Genomic DNA, 21,355 nt, shown 5'->3' on the forward strand with positions numbered 1-21,355 from the left:
TAACAGATTAGAAAGAATACTTGATGAGAATCAACCGAAAGAGCAAGCTGGCTTTAGGACAGGATTCTCAACTATGAGAATCCTGTCCTAAAGCTGTGATCACCTTCACGTAATATCACAGCTAATGGAGAAAGCAAATGAATAGAAAACACCATTATGCCTGGCATTTGTGGATTATGAAAAGGCATTTGACTTCATACAGCATAAGGCAATGTTTCGGGTACTGCAAAGACAAGGCATAGATACCCCACATATTATGATTTTGAAGAAAATATATGAGAGTGCTACCTCCTTTATTAGACTAGACAAAGACAGTAAGAAATTTAAAATCGAGAAAGGAGTTCGACAAGGAGACACAATATTTCCGAAGCGGTTTACTGCTGCCCTTGAGGAAACTTTCAGAAGATTAGACTGGTCACAGAAAGGAGTCAATGTGAACGGAGAGTACCTAAACCATTTACGATTTGCAGATGGCCTTGTGGTCATAAACCACGATCCCAAAGAATTAGAGGAAAATCTTAATCAGTTGTGCACGGTAAGTAAAGATTTTGGACTAAAGATGAATATGGCTAAAACAAAAGTAATGATGAACAAGTATGCCACAGAAAGGGAAATAATGATTGAAGGAGCAGTAATTGAAAAGGTGGAGTCATATACTTATCTGGGACAAGTTATTAGCTGTAATAATAATAATAATAAATGGCTGGAAGTCAAGAGAAGAATAAATTTTGGATGGATAGCATTCAGGAAATATAGTCACATACTGAAGAGCAATATCCCAGTTTGTCTGAAACGTAAAATAATGAACCAATGTATACTCCCCACCATGACTTATGGAAGTGAAACTTGGGCACTCACCAAAAGAATGGAAGAGAAGCTGAGAACTACACAGCGAAGAATGGAACGAATTATATTGGGAATCAGACTGTTAGATAAGAAGAGAAACACATGGATTAGGCAGCAAACTCAAGTAAAGGACATTCTTATCAAAACTAAAGAACTAAAATGGTCTTGGGCAGGACACATAGCTCGAAGACATGATGACAGATGGACTAAGAAAATGACAGAATGGTATCCAAGAGTAGCTAGAAGAAAACCTGGAAGACAAAGGCAGAGATGGATAGATGAAATTCATGAGTTTGTGGGTAGTAAATAGATGGCCAGTGCTCAAAACAGAAGGAACTGGAAAGTTGCTGGAGAGGCCTTCATCCTGCAGTGGATTGAAAATGGCTGATGATGATGATGAAGCAAAATGCTGATGGCATCCTTCCTTTTGTTCAGATAACACACACAAGGGGGAATAAATTTAAATTGAAGAATGGTTGCGTGATATATTTATGGAAATTTGCTTTTAGCCAACGAGTAGTTGGTTGTTGGAACAGACTTCCCATCTGGTGCTGTGGAAGTGGGTAATTTGAATAAATTTCAAGGAAGAACTAGACAAATTATTAGAAGGTATTAACATGTGATTATAAGCTTGCTGCCTCCATTGCTGATACTAATATTGGTTTTGGGCTAAACAGGCTTGGTAGCATTGTCATAACCCATCTAAAAACTAACAGCTACAGATCTGTGGCCTTAATACTAAATTAATTATACTTTTCAAAGGTCAACAGGATAGTTACCTGAGTGAGGAGAGAAGCACATAATTTGTATTTTCTTATACACTTGGGTTTTTTATTTATTTTTTTTTTTTGCCAGTGCAGCAAAAACCTGTGGCTTTTGCACTATATGGAAAATACTATTACTTAATAAAGATTCAGGACAAAAGCCTCAGACTGCAGGAAAATTTACAGACATTTAAGTTAATGCAAAAGCATAATGTCTGTATGCAGTAAATTAATCAAAGTTGTACTCAGTTCACACTACTCTGAATGCCCATGCCAGTTAAAAATATACTGATGAATCGAAAAATTGATGGTATGGTAGATGCTGTAGTTTGTCCATCATTTACAGTTAGAGCCTCATTACTGGTAGCATTCAGTGTCTTTGCTGTTGAACTACAAGCCATCAATTTAACACTTGATAAGGTTATTGATTTTATCATCAATTACTAGCAAAAGCTTATTAGTCTTTAGGAAAGGTTATTGATCTTTCCATCTTGCCATAATTTACAATGATTTTCTCTGCATAATCTGCCATAAGGAAGAATTTCTCATCTTATCCTACCTTAAAATTCCTTCAGTCCCAGCCATTCTGGTGTTCCATGAAATGAAAGTGCTGACCTTGCCACTAAACACACTCATCTCAATTGCTCACAACATCCTCAGGTTCCTTTATGTTGACTATAAGCCTATCATTCAACAAGTATATTATCTGAACAAGTGGAAGCATCCCATCAGAATTCAGCATGCTCAAGGCCTTGAATGGGTTGAGCACGCTGAATTCTGATGGGATCCTTCCACTTGTTCAGATTACGAACCTAAGGGGCCATAAATTCAAATTAAGAAAAGACAGATGTAGAATAGATGTGCGGAAATTTGCCTTTAGCCAGCGGGTGGTTAATTGCTGGAACAAACTTCCATCTGTCGTTGTGGAAGTTGATAGGTTAAATAAATTTAAGGAGGAGGACAGGCGGAGGGAATGGTGTGATTTCCCCCCCCCCTTTTGGCTGATGCTGCATAAGCTCATACACTTGCTTTCTTGCATCACATGCCACTACTACTACTCACAAAGCCTGTTGCAAAAATTTGTCACATATCTGGAAAAGTAATACCAACTATAAATTTCACCAGATAAAGCTATGTCCCTCTAGCTTTGGCTGATGCTGCATAAGCTTGCTTTCTTGCATCAAATGCCTCTACTAATGCTAATGCTAAAACAGACAAGAGGAAGTGGTATTGGCAAGAGAAAATTGAGCACACCCATCTTACACATCTCTTCCTTTTATTGGGAAAAAACTCTTCCAGTGCTCATACTGTAATACTCTACTTACGGTCTGTTATTTACTTGTTGACTGTCCCTTATATTTAACCATCCACTCAAACATTTTTCAGTCATTCTCCAGGTTGAACGTTGCAGAGGATTTATCACATTTTCTAGGAAATGATGCAAATATAGAAAAACCTTTACTCTCTTGGAATCATATTGGCCTGTATAGAAGCATACAATTCAACACCTATAATGATATGCTACTTGCAAATAAACAGAGACAGTTTGGCCTCAGTAGCAAAACTGTCATTAAACTCAATACCGTCAACCCTGAGCTGGTTGGCAATATTTAATAACTGAGGGGATTTATGTACCATCCTTCAGAGCACTCTCTGGTCTCTTTCTCTTCATTTCTGCAATGAAAGTAGTCACTGAAAAATATTATCTTTACCAAATACTTACATTATGTTTTCATAACGTAAGTGTGTTCATGAGGTAATCTAGATGCTTTCATGAGGTGGGTACTGTTTAACACAGAACCAAATCAACGAATAGTGCTCAGTGTTCTAAGGTTTGAGTCTGGCTCAAAAGTCGCCAAGATAGAAAAGCCTCCAGTCAGGCATAAAATATCAGATTACCAATAAACTGTAGGAGAGTTTATTGGTAACCTGAGATTGATTTCTGTGAATATGGAAGTGTGGATCTTCTTAATCTTTTAGAAATTGAAACAAATTATGAAATATTAAAGAAATAATTAATAGAACTGTCACAAATGGTTTTTGAAATGAAACTGATAATCAAATTTTATTAAGTATTTAGTATCTTTTTTATTTTCTGTATTTATTAATGATGTCGATGAGAGTATATCAGGCTTTAATGTCTAAAAAGTACGTCATTTTTACATACTTTCCTTGTTTGCATCCGTTAAATTATAACTTGACCTATTTTCTGTTATGTTTCTACAACAGCTGAATCATATGCACCCTCTGCTAACCTCAGGTCTAGGCATCAGAGCTGCTATTCCAAGACTTCCAAAAAAAAAAAATTTCCCTAATAACTATTATTTCTTGCAAAAAAAAAAAAAAATCTACCACTCTTGTGCTCCTCCCCGGTGATCAGCCTGACTTCTAATCTTGCTTGGCATAAGCACATCACAAAAGTTATTTCCTTTGCATCAAATAAATTGGATTTTCTTTTTCACTTTTGCCATTACTTTTCTTCTAAACAACTACCGACCCTGTGCATATCTGAAATCCACTCTACCATGGAATACAATTTCCACATCTGGAGTGAATACCCAAATCTCTTAAGCTCTCTAACTATTCAAAAGAGGACAGTCAAGTTAATTAATGATTTGTCTCTTACGAAGTTTCTCTGTTCTCTGTTGTGTAGATCTTCGATTTCTGCTACATGCCATTACCATAGATAGTTCCATGGTACTTTCCAAATTAGCAACTTAACTCCACTGCTCTCTTCCAAACGAGTCTGAACACATGCCCCAAATAGTCAACATACATTCAGTGCCCAACTCACAGATATAACTTTTTTCCTCATTTATCTCTTGTACTTCTGTTCTCTGGAACAACCTTCTTTCAATTTTCTTCTATTATATTTTCCAAAATATAATATATTATATTGATATAATAAACAGAAATGTCTAATGTCAATTAACAGAAATGTCTGATGTTCAAGTCTAATGTCAATATCTTCTGTCTTCTTAGCCTTCAATGCATGCACAGTCGGTGCCTCCGTAGCCAGGTGGGAAGGAGCAGCAGTGCGTAGTACACGCTTCTTGATTAGACCGGGGTTCGAGCCCATCACCACCAAATACGGAGGATGTGGAAAGGTCAGGGAATGATCACCGCATATTCACGGAGCAATATGGCCTTAGTTGCTAATGCTCCTAAAAACCAAATAACAAAAACAAAACAAAACTTGCACAGTTTTAAGTACTATAGGTTCTAATACCTTTCATTCTTGGGGTTACATAAAAAAAATATAATAATAATAATAATTAAAAAAATTGATTCATTTTTTAAAATCTGTTGATGTTGTTTTCAATTAAAAAGTTGCTTCTAGTTTCCCCAATTATCAACTCATATAAAGCATTAGAATACCCTTACTTTTGGCAACCTTTTATATTTGGGATCAGCATTAAAAATAGTAACTTAATTGATTCCTAAAGGTAGCATATAGCATAATATGCTATTATGAACACATATTATGTGTTCTTAACACCATCTGAGCAGTCTTTTCTTGATTATATATATATATATAAAAAAAAGATTCCTTGGATGGTGTTGAAAACACATATGCTACTTGTGCTTCCTCTTTAAGAATACATTGAAATTTTTATATTAATTTCTTCCCATGTTACTTTGTAGATACTATAGAAAAAGCAGTAATTACAAGTTGCACTGTAACATGTCATACACTGTCTCCAAAACTCTAGCTGTCTAGCCAGAGTTTTGGCACTAGTTACTATCTCTAATATAAAATAATTAAATGCTAAGTATCAAACACATACATTAAGCAGTAATCTCAAAAAAACCAGTACCAATTTTTGCATTTGAATATATCAGCATGTAATTAATAATATTTGTAAGTGTTCCCAGATGTTATTTTGAAATTGCTCTTCTTTCTAATAGTTGCCAAAAACATTACAAGGATGTCTTCAAAAGATCTTGGTCCACTCTTTAGGTTAATTTCACGCTATCAGGGTAAATGCATGGTAAGTGAATGGTTTTCTGTTTTGCAATTTGTGCATACAGTTAAAAATAAAAAGTTTTCATGTGTGTGTAAATTTTTAAAAAGCTCAGAAAACAAGGCTATGTAACTAAATAACATTTAATATAAATGGTTCTTAATGGCTGGGCAAGTGTTTAGGGTTAGAGTTAACCTAAATTGCTTAAATAGTCATAGTGATTGTGTGTAGTGATGGGCATAATTGATTGTTTTAATAATTTAAACAATTGATTATCTACAAGTTAGTCAATTATGAAATCTATAATAACAGTCCACAATAATTGACTATATGCAAATTACTTGATTATGAAATTTATAATAAATATAGCAGTTTATTTTTAGTTTTGATAACATTGGATTGCCTCTCTGTACTATTTTTTTTTCCCCCCCATCTTCAGTTTCCTTGTTTTCAGTGTACCTAATTTTGCATATAATTGATTATAAAAATAACCAGCTATTTTGGTTATGATGCGCAGTTATGTCACTAGTTATGTACTATTACTGAAGTTCTATATACAGGATTGTTAAAATTAAAGTATCCCAATGTAGAGGGCTCTGGAGCAAGTTTTAAGGCTCGTACTGAAGAGAAATTTGGACAACAGGTACAATAAAGAATGCGCTTACCATTTATTGAAAAAAAAAAAAAAAAGTTACAAATTTGTCACTGTATGGCACGTAACTATCTTAGTTATGATTATGCAAATAATGTAAGTTATTTGCATAATCAATAAAGAATGTGCTTGCCATTTATTGAAAAAAAAAAAGTTACAAAATTTGTCACTGTATGGCATATAACTATCTTAGTTACGATTATGCAAATAACTTACGTCATTTGCATAATCGTAAGTTATTTCCACAGCGCCACTACCCAGCTCTACTGTACTGTATAAAAGCAAAGCAGTCTCTTCAAAATCATACAGTAGATGTTTGCCTGCATTACAGCAGCAATGCCAACAATGTTGCAGGAAAAGGTGCTATTAGTGAAGCTGTACCATCAGAACAGCAACAGTGCAGCTGCAGCCATCAGAGAATTCCGGCATCAGAAGTGCATAAGGTGTGGACCTATGACTGTTTGTGCTGTCCGCAAAATGATTGCAAAATTTGAAGCAACAGGACATCTTGGTGTTCAACCAGGTAGAGGTCAAAAACGAGTAGACTCCTCTTCTGTTGAAGATGTGCCTATGGCTGTTGTGGATTTATCGAGTCAATCTCCATGTGGTAGCGCAAGTGTGCCAGCTGTTTCTCGTGAAGTGGACATACCATAGATATTGGTGAGTGGAACAAGAAAGTCTTCAGTTCCACTGTAAGGCTAGTAATGCATCTGGTGTTGCGGTACTATCCTTACAAGATACGCATGCTATAGCAGCTAAAGCATGGTGATGCAGATACAATATTCGTTTCACATACCACTTCAGTTTCTGGCGCAAATGAAAGTGGATATCACTTGGACATGGAACATTCTTTGCAGTGATGAAGCCTGCTTCTGCTTAAAGGGACAAGTGAATATGCACAGCTGTTGCATTTGGGCAACAGAAAACCCTCGAGTTATCCAAGAGGTCTCGTTGCATTCTCCAAAAGTGACAGTATGGTGTGGATTTATGGCCACATTCATGATTGGGCCATATTTTTTTGAACAGGTAATATCGACTGCACCCCGTACCTGTTCCATCACTGGACAGCGATATTATGAAATGTTGGCAAATTTCACAATACCAGAGCTGCAACAATGTGGGTGCCTTCAGGATACCATATTCATGCAAGATAGTGTGCCACCCCACATCCACCGTTGTGTCCAAAGATTGCTAAGTCAACAACACTTTACAGATGAACAGGTCATCAGCCGTTGTTTCCAGACATCTTGGCCACCCCAATCACAGAAGCTCACCCGATGCGACTTTTGGTTGTGGGTTTTTTGAAGAACCAGTTGTATCGGGAAGGATGTCAAACTCTGGCAGATCTGAAGCACAGCATTATATGTCATGTGCTGGCTATTCCAGATGACATGTTATGTTCTGCTGTAGAAAATGCTGTTCTTTGAATGAACTGTTGTTGACCAAAAGGGGGACACATCAAACAATTGTAGCTCTGTTCAAGTAATTTGTATTGCCATAGTGCCATATAGTGAAAAATTTTGTAACTAATTTTTTTTTTCCAATAAATGATGAGGGCATTCTTAATTGTACCTGTTATCCAAATTTCTCTTCAATACCAGCCTTAGAACTTGCTCCAGAGCCCTCTACATAGGGATACTTTAGTTTTAACAACCCTGTACATATGCTATCAGAAATATTTTGGCCAAAAAAAAAACTGTGCACTAAGGCTCTGGATTTCAGTAAAGGTATATCATTCTTACCAGAGTATAATGGTCTGTAAGGGTGCAGTAAAATGTTTATTTTTCTTCAAGAGCCAGCCTTATTTTGTTTATGCATTCCCCACCCTTCATGTCTAAACATATCTTTATATATATAGTTATTATATTCAGTATATATTGATATTATTTTTTATTTTTTGAAATATCAGCCAGCATTTAAAATTTATGAGAGTGTTGCATTTGTGAGAGAAATTGCAATTAAAGTTCAACATTGTCATATGCAGGGTACTGCGTATGGGTAACAGTAATCCCAGAGTGATGTAGCAGCTGTGCAGTACTACACTGTGGGTAGTGGTCAGTGAAAAGGATCTGGGTGTAATTTTGCAGTCTGATATGAAGTTCTCTGAATAGTGTAGACAAGCTGCCAAGACAGTTCATTAAGTTTATCAATGATATACAGAAATTTTGTTAGCAGGTTTAAGTTCTTCATCCCATTATATAGGCGCCTCCATAGCCGGGTGGGCAGGAGCAGCAGTGCGTAGCACACGCTTCTTGATTAGACTGCGGTTCGAGCCCGTGACCACCAAATATGGAGGATGCGGAAAGACCAGGGAATGACCACCGCATATCTCAGGAGCAATATGGCCTTAGTTGCTAATGCCCCCAAAAAAAAAAAAAAAAAACCCCATTGTATGAGGTAGTGACCAGGGCACATTTTGAGTACTGCATACAGGTCTGGAGGCCTCATTTTAGGTTGTAGAGCTGCTAGAATGGGCACAAAGAAGGGCAATGATATTGGTGAGTGGAACAAGAAAGTCTTCAGTTATGCAAATTGCAGTATCTGGTGATTAGACATCTGTGAGTTGATCTGATTGAAGTGTTTAAGGATTTGAAACACTTGAGCAAACTCAGTGCTGATAGGATTCTTCCTCTTGTTCAGACTAGGCACATGAGGGGGCATAAATTCAATTAGCCGACCGGGCTAGCCGGGTGGGTAGGATGCCTGCCTGGCAACCCAAAGGTCGCGGGTTCGAATCCTGCCTTGGGCTTGGATCAAAGTACTGCAAAAACCTTGGGAGGTGCATTATGGCCACAAAAGCCGATGTGCCGACAACTACCCAAAAAAAAAAAAATAATAAAATAAAAAAAAAAAATAAATTCAATTTTGTCAAATTTTGATTGAGAAAGTGGTGAATGGTATTTATGGAAAAGGAGTATTATTGTTATTGGAGGAAACAAACTGTTCTAAAGAAGAAGATTCCTATTATATTCTAAGTAATCATTGAAATTTTGAAATGGATAAGACCCCTTGTTCGAAATAGTTTATTATTTAGTTATTTATTTATTTATTTATTTTTTGTTTTTATCATTGTTTTGTTCGGATTTTTTTTTTTTTTTTTTTTTTTTGGCTGGTGCAGCATAAGCCATAGGCTTTCTTGCACCATGCGGCCGTTACTAATACTAATACTAATAGTAATATTTGTGTAGGGGAAATTGAGGAGGGAATGCTATGAAATCAGAATTGAATTTAGAACCATTTCAGGAGCCAATAGAATATATGTTGAAAATTTCAGAGTCAATTAATGTGAAATCATACCCTTCATTTTAGAATAATATGTGAAATATACTTTCATTTATGTCAATAGATTTCTGTTGTGGCAGAGGGGAGGCACCCACTATGATGGATCTTAAAAGTGTTCTAGGGACTAGCGAAACATATGCTGAAAATGTGATATTAATTGAACTTTTTCTTATTAAGTAAAGTCTAAACGTTGAATAATATACTTTTAAGTTGGGTAATGTATGCAGTGTGTTACATTTTGGGTGCATTCTGTTTTTTTTTATTATTATTTTTTTATTTATTATTATTATTATTATTATTTTTTATTTAAATGAAAATTGAGATTTTTTATCTTGGTGATTGATGTGAAAAGTAAATATAATTATCTTCTTATCAATTAATTACTAAGATTGTAACTTTATAGAACACTTAATAAAACAATATTTTATATATATATATACAGTTAAACTTCCCTATAACGAATTCGATAAATCCAGCGAAAAAATTCGTTATAGAGAAATTTCGTTATACAGAGAATATATTTTTTATTAGAAATTGTTATCTAATTAGAAATGAAAATGAATCTACATTTATTTTGAATGTATTTTATTTCAAAACATACTTATTTAAATCACGTTTACACAATTTTCACCTGTAAGTATCACAAATTAAAAAAAAATCTAATTTTCGTTTGCGCAGTACAATTAAAAAATTGTCTGATTCTCAAAGAAAACCTCACATTTGTTCAGAGCATTAAAAACATTATCAGCAACATTTTCACAAAACTGTAGACCCATATGAAGAACCGTTTTAAAAGTGTTAATCATTTCTTCGCGAGTTGGCTTTTCTACGGGTTGTTCTGATGCGTCTTTGGTGTCATCGTTAATTTCTTCATGATCATGGTCATGTCTAACACTGTTCAGCAGTATTCCATCTTCATTTGTATGTTCTGCTGTGATTTACATAAACATAACTATCCAGTGTTATTTAATTTTCGATGTTTCCGGACGATTCTAATAATGTCCAAAAGTTTTTCAGTTGTGAAAGGGGCAGTTCATCTTGTTCGTCCAGTCATTGTCTGTATTCAATACAAATCCTGCTTTCGAAAAATAATTTTGAATAGTGTATTCGGTGACATCGTTTGTCCAAACTTTTGCCAGTTCAGAGATACAATCTCTAAGGTAACTTCCAAGTTTCTATTTTCTGATAACGCATTGACAATCTTCATTATTATTCTCTTTCGATAACAAAATTTAAAATTGTTAATAATGCCTTGGTCCATTGTTTGGTGGTAAAAACAACAACTTCGCAGTTTTAAGTTTGGAAGAAATACTGGCAGGATGTGCCGGACAGTTGTCAGTTACCAAAACAATTTTCCTTTTTAATTTTTTTGTTATATGCTTGTCTAGTTTTAATATCCATTCTTCAAAAATATCACTTGTCATCCATGCTTTTTTATTAGGTGTAGTCACCTTCCAAAGATTTTGTGCCTCTAAAACATCTTGGGTTTTTTGATATTCCGATGACTAGAAGTCTTAATTTTTCATTTTCTGTCATATTTGCTCCAACTAGCTCAGTGATTCTTTCTTTGCTTTGTTTTTCGCCAAAACATTTATCATCCTTAAAAGCAAGTGTTCTATTCGGTAAACATTTAAAGAATAAACCCATTTCGTCAGCATTATAAACATCCTTACACTTATATTCTTCCAAAATCTTCTTTAAGGTATTGTTCCTCCAACTGTTGCAATCTTCTTCGCTTACATTAACACTTTCTCCATAATTCTGTGGTGCTTCTTAAATTTATCTAGCTACCCAGTGCTTGCATTAAATTCTGTATTTGCACAGTCCCTTGGAATGAAATTCTAAGGGACTGTGCAAATTTCAGAGCTTGTTGCTTAATTATTAGGCCCGATATTGGTATATTCTTTTCACGTATCATTTGCGCCCATTTTAGAACAGCTTTATCAACATCTTCGTATATACACAACTTAAATCGTTTCTTGTCTGCTCCTCCTTCAATTGCATTTAAAATTGATTCTCGATTTTTTAAAATCGTAGATAAACTGCTTGCAGGTATGCCACATTTCTCCGCAACATCTTTTTTCTTAAAACCCTGGTCAATATCATAACAATCTTTGCTTTATCATTAATACTTTAAACACTTTCTCTTTGACATTGTTTCCGCAATTGTAAAGATTACTCAAATGCAGCTCTTGATGATACACACACCGCCAACTTCGCTGCGCTGGCCATATAGTGAATTGTTAGTACAGCCTACTCAATGACGTTCGCTTGCCAGTTCAACAGTATCATGTGACCTTTCCTATCAATCATTTTGAAGAAATATGCGACTGTGAATTCCTTTTATTCTGCTTTCATTCATATATACACACGAAAGAAAATTTATGGTTAACGTATGCTGTATGTTACTTTTCAGAAAAAAATAAAAAATACAAGAGCATATAGCCTATGTGATTGATGACGAACGAAATAAATAAAAAAAAAAAAAAATTCATGAGAACCATCTATTGGTAGTCCAGTTAGATGAGAACGGACATATTATTATTATTAGCTACATGGTGCAAGGAAGCCTGAGGTTTATGCTGCACCAGCAAAAAAAAAAAAAAAAATTCCCCGAGTTACCCTAAGAAAGAGAGAGAGAACAAGAGACAGAAATAGAAGGGAATCACCAAGAAAGAGAAGAATGATGATGATATCCAGCTCAGGATCCTGGGTGTGCCAAGCCCATACTCACCAGATGTGAGCCCCTGGGGATAAATATCATATAATGATTGACAGGAAGGTCACGTGGTACAGTTGAGGTGAGAAGTGAATGTCACTCAGTAGGCGTTACTAAAAACCGACTATGGTAGCATTCTATGTATTGCCGCCGTAGCATGCTAAAGTTTACCGCAGCGAATTTTGTTTTCCCCTGAGCCAACATCAACTTACAAATTTACCCTATTTATTGTAAAGTTTACGACCACTTTTAAGAAAACACATTTGTTTTAATTAATGTAACAAAAATGAAATAAAGACCCTCCTACAGGCGTCAATGGCCACAAGTGTTCACCAAAAGGATGATTATTTAATTCCAGATGCTAATGTGCAATTTCGGAAGGAAGGAGGCAGTATATTTGAGCGGCTCTTTAGCAGTAAATGCTTGAAAATCTTCAAAAATGCTTTTACTAATTTTTTTTAAAAATTCATTATAGGGAGAACACTGATTGATTGATAACCATTTAGGTTATTTGATTGATTGATAACCATGATAATCATCAACACTGATTGATAGACTAAAATTGATTGTTTTCTGCAGCAGCATGTTCGAGAGGCAACCAGAGAGGGTAATACTCTTGATCTGGTTATCAGCAGTGATCATTCGTGTATTAAGAATTTGCAGATAAAGAAACCACTAGGTGGCAGTGATCACAGTGTACTGATGTGGGATTTACTTAAAGATATAATTACCATCAGGGGTAAAGGAAAGGGTTTTTGCTTCCGTAATGGTGAGTACAGTGGTCTCAGACAGTTTTTTTAAATTCTGTACAGTGGGATCAACTGACATTGTTACCAACAGTAAATTCTAAGTGGGAAGCATTCAAGGTAGGCCCTCCGTAGCCAGGTGGGAAGGAGCAGCAGTGCGTAGCACACGCTCCTTGATTAGACCGGGGTTAGAGCCCATCACCACCAAATACAGAGGATGCGGAAAGGTTATGGAATGACCACCGCATATTCCCGGAGCAATACGGCATTAGTTGCTAATGCTCCTAAAAACCAAAAAAAAAAAACAACAAACAGCATTCAAGGAATTAATCGTGGATGCTACTAAAAGTTTCATAACTATCAAGAAATATTGTTTAAGGTTTAGGCCTAAATGGTTATCAAATGAACTAACGAGACTCATGACAGAGAAGAAAAATACATGGGATGCATATAAATTATCAAGCGACTCAGAAACCTATGGCAGATATAAGCTAGTCTCTAATCAGGTCACAAAGGAGGTTAGGCAGGCGAAGGCAGATTACGAGAAATCTTTGGCAAAAGATGCTAAGAAAAACAGCAAGGATTTCTTTACTTATATAAACTCTAAAAGGACGGGGATGAATCTGATCGGTCCACTTGATATCGATGGTTCACCTGTTGATGATCCTGCTCAGATAGCAAACAAACTGAATGAGTATTTTGCATCTACATTCACACATGAGGAGTTATTAAGGTTTGAAAATGGCAGAAGGTTATCAAATTGTAGCAGGGTGCTTAATGATTTTGTAATAACTGAGATCAAAGCGGAGGAGAAATTGTTGAAGTTAAACATAAGAAAGGCAACTTGGGTGCATGGGATCTATCCAGTTATATTAAAGGAGCCGGCAAAGCAACTAAGCAAACCCTTAACCATAATTATGAGAGCATCCTTGGACTCAGGGGAGGTCCCCATGGACTGGAGATGTGCAAACGTATCCCCAATTCACAAAGGGGGGATCGAAGGGTGATACGAGTAATTACAGACCAGTTAGTTTAACCTCTGTTCCCGGTAAAATAATGGAGTCACTGGTTAAAGATGCATTGCAGGATCATCCAGACAAGACTGCATCAGACACAGGATGGGTTTGTTAAGGGAAAGTCTTGTCTGACAAATTTGATAGAATATTATGAATGTGGTTACAAAGGAACTGGAAGAAAAATATAATTTTGATATCATATATTTGGATTTCAGGAAAGCTTTTGACACTGTTGCGCATGGACGAATATTGTACAAATTGGAGCAGACTGGTATTAAAGGTAAGTAGCTACAATGGATAAAAGGATGGTTGAGTGGGAGAAGACAGAGACTGGTAATTAATGGGTGCTGCTCTTTGTGGACTATTGTTAATTAGTGGAGTCCCACAGGCTTTGGTGTTGGGTCCCCTTGTTTTGTATATTTATCAATGATATTGATGAAGGTATATCAGGCTTAGTGTCGAAGTTTGCAGATGATGCAAAGGTTGGCAGGGTTGTTAATGACAGTAATGGCAGTGTGCTACTGCAACAGGATCTAGATAATTTGGGCCAATGTGCTAAGAAGTGGCAACTGAAGTTTAAGCTTGACAAATGCAAAGTACTGCATGTGTGTAGAAGTAATCCCAGAGAAACATACCAACTGTGTGGCACTACACTTAAGGTGGTAGAAAATGAAAAAGACCTGGGAGTAATTGTGCAGTCAGATATGACGTTTTCTGAGCAATGCAGACAGGCTGCCAGGGCAGGTCATGGGGTGTTGTCAATGCTAGACAGGAATTTTGCTAGCAGGGAAAAGGCGGTGATTGTCCCTCTGTATAAGGCAATGGCCAGGCCACACCTTGAGTTCTGCATACAGGTTTGGAGGCCTCATTTTAGAAAGGATGTAGATTTGAATGACCTTGTACAGAGAAGGGCAACAAGATTGGTGAGGGGAATGAAGGGATCCTCTTACCAAGAGAGGCTTAAGTTCTGCAAATTGCAGTGGCTGGAGACTAGGCACCTGCGCAGTGATCTGACTGAGGTGTATAAGGCCTTGAATGGATTGAGCATGCTGAATTCTGATGGGATCCTTCCACTTGTTCAGATTACGAACCTAAGGGGGCATAAATTCAAATTAAGAAAAGACAGATGTAGAACAGATGTGCAGAAATTTTCCTTTAGCCAGCGGGTGGTTATTTGCTGGAACAATCTTCCATCTGTCTTTGTGGAAGTTTATAGGTTAAATAAATTAAGGAGGAACTGGACAGGCATTTGGAGGGAATGGTGTGTTTTTTTTTTTTTTTTTTTCCTGATGCTGCATAAGTTCATACACTTGCTTTCTTGCATCACATGCCACTACTACTACTTTTAGTAGTAGTAGTGGCATGTGATGAGTACTACTGCATGCTCCCACTCAACTATCCCTTTATCCATAGCAGCAATTACCCTACTGTTAGCTACTATACTATGAATCAGTATATTCAGTATCTTGCAAAACGAATATATATACATTGTAAATACATAATAATAATAATAAAATAACATTCGGTATAGGAAATATGCAAAACAAAAAGAAATTGGTGTTTGAAAATTATTTAATGAAACATAATTCATAAATCTGGAACATATGGTACTTTTCGCATTTATTAATTTATTTTTATTTCTCAAGTCCAGTTATTCTATTCCCGTCTCACCAGTGTAATTGATATTCCTTGCAGAATTATTCAGAAAGTGAGAGGTTTTTAATAATTTAAAATTTTTGACTGTTGGATTTTTCAGGTTCATCTATATTAGCATTAGCGTTAGTAGAGGCATTTGATGCAAGAAAGCAAGCTTATGCAGCATCAGCCAAAAAAAAAAAAATTAAAAAAAAAAAAAATAATAAATAAAAAATAACCACTTCCACTTCACCCCTCTGTTCGTTCGAAATACCTGTCCAGCTGAGCCTTAAACTTATTTAGGCTATCAACTTCCACGACAAGGGATGGAAGTCTGTTCCATCAACCAACCACCCGCTGGCTAAAGGCAAATATTGACTATTGATGATTATGCTCAAGTAGTTGACAAACTGAATGAGTATTTTACATCTACATTCACACATGAGGAGTTATTCAATGAGGGGAATGCTAGAGTTTATCAAACAGGGAGCTAAATGATTTTGTAATAACTGAGAGCAAAGTGGAGGACAAATTGTTGAAGTTAACCATAAGGAAGGCACCTGGGATGGACGGATTCTATCCTATTATATTAAAGGAGGCAGCAAAGGAAATAAGCAAACCCTTAGCCATAAATATGAGAGCTTCCTTGGACTCATGGGAGGTCCCCATGGACTGGAGGTTTGCAAATGTGTCACCAATTCACAAAGGGGGTTCAATAGGTGACACATGTAACTATTGACCTGTTAGTTTAACTTGTGTTCCAGGGAAAATAATGGAATCATTAATAGTTAAAACACAGTATGGGTTTGTTAAAGGGAGGTCGTGTCTGACCAATTTCATTGGATACTATGATGTGGTCACAAAGGAACTGAATGTCAAAAATAATTTTGATATTGTATACTTCGATTACAGGAAAGCTTTTGATACTGTTGCACATGGAAGACTGCTGTACAAATTGGAGAGGTATGGCATTAAGGGTAAGTTGCTACGATGGATAAAGGAATGGATAAAGGGATGGTTGAGTGGGAGACGACAGAGAGTGGTAATCAATGGACACTGCTCTTTGTGGACGAATGTTATTAGTGGAGTTCCCCAGGGTTCAGTGCTGGGCCCATTATTGTTTTGTGTATTCATCAATAATATTGGTGAAGGTATATCTGGATTAATGTCCAAGTTTGCAGATAATATAAAGGTTGGCAGGGTTGTTAACGACAGTAAAGACAGTATGATACTCCAACTGGATCTAGATAAGTTGAGCAAATGGGCTGAGAAGTAGCAACTGAAGTTAACATTGACAAATGTAAAGTACTACATATGGGTAGCAATAAACCAAGAGCAACAACGTACCAATTGTGTGGTACTACACTCAGGGAATTGGAAAGTGATAAAGATCTTGGTGTGATTGTGCAGTCAAATATAAAGTTTGCTGACAGTGCAGACTGGCTGCCATGGCAGGTTATGGAGTCTTGTCAATGATATATAGGAATTTTGCTAGAGGGGACAGGGAGGTGATTATCCTGTTGTACAAGGCAATGGTCATTGTTGTTGTTATTTGGTTTTTAGGAGCATTAGCAACTAAGGCCATATTGCTCCGGGATATGCGGTGGTCATTCCCTGACCTTTCCGCATCTTCCGTATTTGGTGGTGACTGGCTCGAACCCCGGTCTAATCAAGGTGTGTGTGCTATGCACTGCTACTCCTTCCCACCTGGCTACGGAGGCACCAAGGCAATGGTCAGGCCACACCCAGAGTACTGTGTACAGGTCTGGAAGCTTCATTTTAGGAAGGATGTAAAGTTGCTAGAACAAGTACAAAGAAGGGCAACAAGATTGGTGAGGGGAACGAAGGGGTGCTCGTACCAAGAAAGGCTTAAGTTCTGAAAATTGCAGTGCCTGGAGAAAATAAGCACCTGCGATGTGATCTGATTGAAGTGTATAAAGCTTTGAATGGGTTGAGTAAGCTGAATGCTGATGGGATTCTTCCTCTTGCTCAGATTAAGAACCCGAGGGGGCATAGATTGAAATTGAGGAAAGACAGTTGTAGAATGGATTTGTGGAAGTTTGCCTTTAGCCAGCAGGTAGTTGATTGGTGGAACAGACTTCCATCTTTTATTGTGGATAGCCTAAATAAATCTGAGGGGACATAGATTCAAATTGAGGAAAGGCAGTTGTAGAATGGATGTTTGGAAGCTTGCCTTTAGCCAGTGGGTGGTTGATTGGTGGAACAGACTTACATCTTTTGATCCGGAAGTTGATAGCTTAAATAAATTTAAGGTTGAGCTGGATAGGCATTTGGAATGAATGGAGGAGTGAAATGGGAGAAGGTTTTTTTTTTTTTTTTTTTGGCTGATGCTTTCTTGCATTGTATGCCTCTGCTAATGCTAATTAAATTTCTGACTTTGATCTCTCAAGAATAAACAAAGCTTTATTTATACAGTTGTTTTAACTTAATATTTGATGAGACTCACTTGTACATAATGATAATAACACTATGCATAGATTATGACAGTTTTATTACAAGGCAATCGTCAGGCCACACCTAGAGTACTGTGTACAAGTCTGTATTAAGTTGCTGCAATTTTTTTTATGGTTTGTAACAGCTTTTTTTACAAACCATGCTTGTTAAACTTTAATCAGCATGTTTTGGTGTATCATAAAGGTTTGCATTGTGTTAGAATTTTATTTTTTGTAGGTTGGCAGTTGTTAAGATAAGATCATGGGCTTAAGATTACCCCACCTTTTTTTTTTATTCTTGATATGTGATAATAGTTTGGAGTTCATTTGCAGTGGACTGCATGACTATATTTTTTTAGAACTCAGATGTCAATCTGAGTTCTAACAAAATATCGTGATAGTACAATTGCTGCAACTGTCATCAGTAAAGTGTTTCTTGTTTTTATAGAAGTTTTTTCAGTGATTCTTTAACAAATTTTATATAAATATAATTGTATTTAGAAAGATAAGCTGTAAACGGGGGGAAAAAAAAAAACATAAACTTCACAAATATTATGTACTTCTATTTGTAATGCTGAATATTTTAAATAATTAGCTTAAAACTTTGTAGGAAAAAGATGTAAAATGTTTTCTGAGAGAATTTAGTGGGTTTTCTTTCAACAAGGATTCTGAGGAGTATAGGAAAAGAAAGGTATATCTTAGCAGGTAAGTATTTAATAGCAAACTTAAAGTATTGCAGCTTTTGTGTATTCAGAAATACAATAAATTCCTTCTGAAGTTGTCACTTTTAATTTTACTTAATTTATTATTATTTATTTTTTTTTTTAAAGCAGTGGCTCTCACAAGAAACATTTTAAACTTCTTTCATTATGTGAGTGCCGTTCAATAGTGATCATATTTTTTTTTCCCAACATACCTTTATTAATCATCCATATTTTGTTAGTCCATTTCAAAGTAGTCCCCATTTGATGAATTGCACTTACTCCAATGTTTCTGCCATTTTTCAAAATCACAGTGGAAGTTTTTTTTTTTTTTTTTTTTTTTTTTTTGACATGCATTTACCCCTGGCTTGTAGCCATGAAGGGTATTGTGTACGGCTGTGTGCCTTTTGTATGCAATAAAGAGTTCTTCATTTGAAATTCATTTCCGATGTTGTGACAGCTTCTTTTGAAGACTGGAAACGTTTTCCTCGCAGATCCTTTAACTTTCAAAATAAAATTTAAAAAAAATCACAGTGTGCAAGGGCAGTACTGTAGGGCAGATGAGGAACACATTTGACACTAATGCTAGCTAAAAAATCAATGATAATATCAGCAATGTGAGGTCCCACAACATTGTGATTCAGCATCCACCTATTTGCATGCAGTTGTGGTCATTTGCAATGAATATGAACCCACAAGTTTGCACTACAGTTCTGTAGTATGGTCCCATAACAGTCATATGATTTGGCAAAACATACTGGTAAACCATTCCTTGAATGTCAAAAAAAAAATGACCATAATCTTTCCAGCAGAAGCCACAACTTTTGTTTATTTCAGTGTTGGTGGTGATGTTGACTACCAAACAAAGCTTTGTTGCTTACTTTCTGGTCCGAAATGATAAAGCCTCATCTGCTGTTATCACCTTGTGCAGAACCTCACCATCTTTGGTAATCATCTGTTGTAGTGCCTGACAAACATCCATGTGAACTTGCTGTTGCTGGGGTGTGAGTAGTCTTGGAACCCAGTGTGCACAAACACATGTATGCAAATGGTCATTGAGAATATTGTGCATGCTTCCTATTGATATTCTCAACATCTCTGCCAGTTGCTTTACAGACTATCTTCTCTCATGGTTACAGAAGCAGTGCTTATGGTTTCTGTGGTGACAGCAGTGTTTGGAGCTCCAGGACCATCAATTTTTTTGATTGAATCACATCTCCATCTTTAAACATTCTAAACCACCTGCGAGCTGTTCTGTATGGAAGCATAGATTTACTGTGATGTTTACTTCAGTTGAAAACAAAATCAGAGAGCAGTACACTGTTTTTCATATCACATCCATTGTTACTTAGGCAAAACTGAACAGGCATAAATTTTACCAACTGCCAAGATCTCATGTGTGCATGAGTCATCTGCCCAGTTGCTATGTGATGCAGCTTGGTTTGGTCTTAAATTCCTCAGCTCAGCTAGAAATTGCAAGAAGTATGGTTGTTCTTGAAAAATAATGATCATTTGTTATTGAAGAGTCCTTGTATGTCACTAATTGTGATTTAAGTTACTATTAGAAATAATATATATAAACATTGAAAGAACCCTTTGGGGTCAGGGATAGGATACATATTGAATTCTACAAAACACCAACACTACTGAATATAAAATATACATTTCATTTAATATAGTATATAAGCAGCACACTATAAAATCAATGTGCTGTGGAATCCTAGTTATCAGAAATATTTGGGACAGAGGGTATTTCCGAAATTTTTATTTATTTATTTATTCTTGGATAATTGATTTTTGGTGCACTCAATCTACATACAAAAGGGAAGCTGGAAAACAAATTAATGAGAGAAAAAAATTATGTACTGTATTGGCTTTATACCATATAAAAATTATTGCTTGAGATGTCAATTTTTTTTTTTTTTTTTTTTTAAATTCAATTGTCAATTATGATTAAACCTATTAGCAATCTGAAGTGTCAAATGTTTCACTGGCTATTGGCTTTTGTTGTGTATATTTATTATAATACACCCCTCTTTGTTTTCAGTATCTCTCTCTGGTAGGGATTAGTGTTGAAACAGTTACCTCACCTGTCAAAAAATTCTCAACTTGGATCATTACAGAAACAGTCTACAGTTACCATACTTTGTTTTCAAACAATACAGAGAAAATACCTGTTTATGGAAAGTTACATAAAAAAAAAAAGAGCAACACTTATTGAAAAAACTAACAAGTTTTTTTTTTTTTTTATGTAAACCCCAAACACAAGAGGTATTAGAACCTATAGTACTTAGTACTGTGCTTGGGTTGGAGATTGAGAAGACGAAAGAAGATATTTGTTGACATTGGACTTGAATTTCTGTAGACATAATTTTCTGGAAATATGTATGAAGGAAGGTTATTCCAGAAAATGGCAATTAAATGAATAAACGAGGAAGATGAAAAGTTGGTTCTGCGAGTTTGAAGTTGGACCATAAATGGATGTTGGCTGGTGGCGGCACGTGTTCGGACTGTTTTGAAAGAGCGAGCGGGAATTATAGAGGCCAATTCAGAAGAACAGTGCCCATGGAAGTATC

General features: G+C 36.1%; 1 protein-coding gene across 1 annotated transcript in view; it reads left to right on the forward strand.

The window, feature by feature from the left end:
* LOC150081032 (uncharacterized) overlaps positions 1-21,355 on the forward strand; it is a 120,147-nt gene that overhangs the window by 61,622 nt on the left and 37,170 nt on the right. The window contains exons 4-5 of the mRNA XM_090380893.1: positions 5,520-5,602; positions 18,689-18,783. Coding sequence (XP_090237019.1) covers positions 5,520-5,602; positions 18,689-18,783 — 178 coding nt within the window. The remainder of the gene's footprint in view (positions 1-5,519; positions 5,603-18,688; positions 18,784-21,355) is intronic.

The sequence above is a fragment of the Mastigoproctus giganteus genome, chromosome 9, assembly GCF_048544385.1.
Source record: "Mastigoproctus giganteus isolate SK-2022 chromosome 9, ASM4854438v1, whole genome shotgun sequence".
NCBI lineage: Eukaryota > Metazoa > Arthropoda > Arachnida > Uropygi > Thelyphonidae > Mastigoproctus > Mastigoproctus giganteus.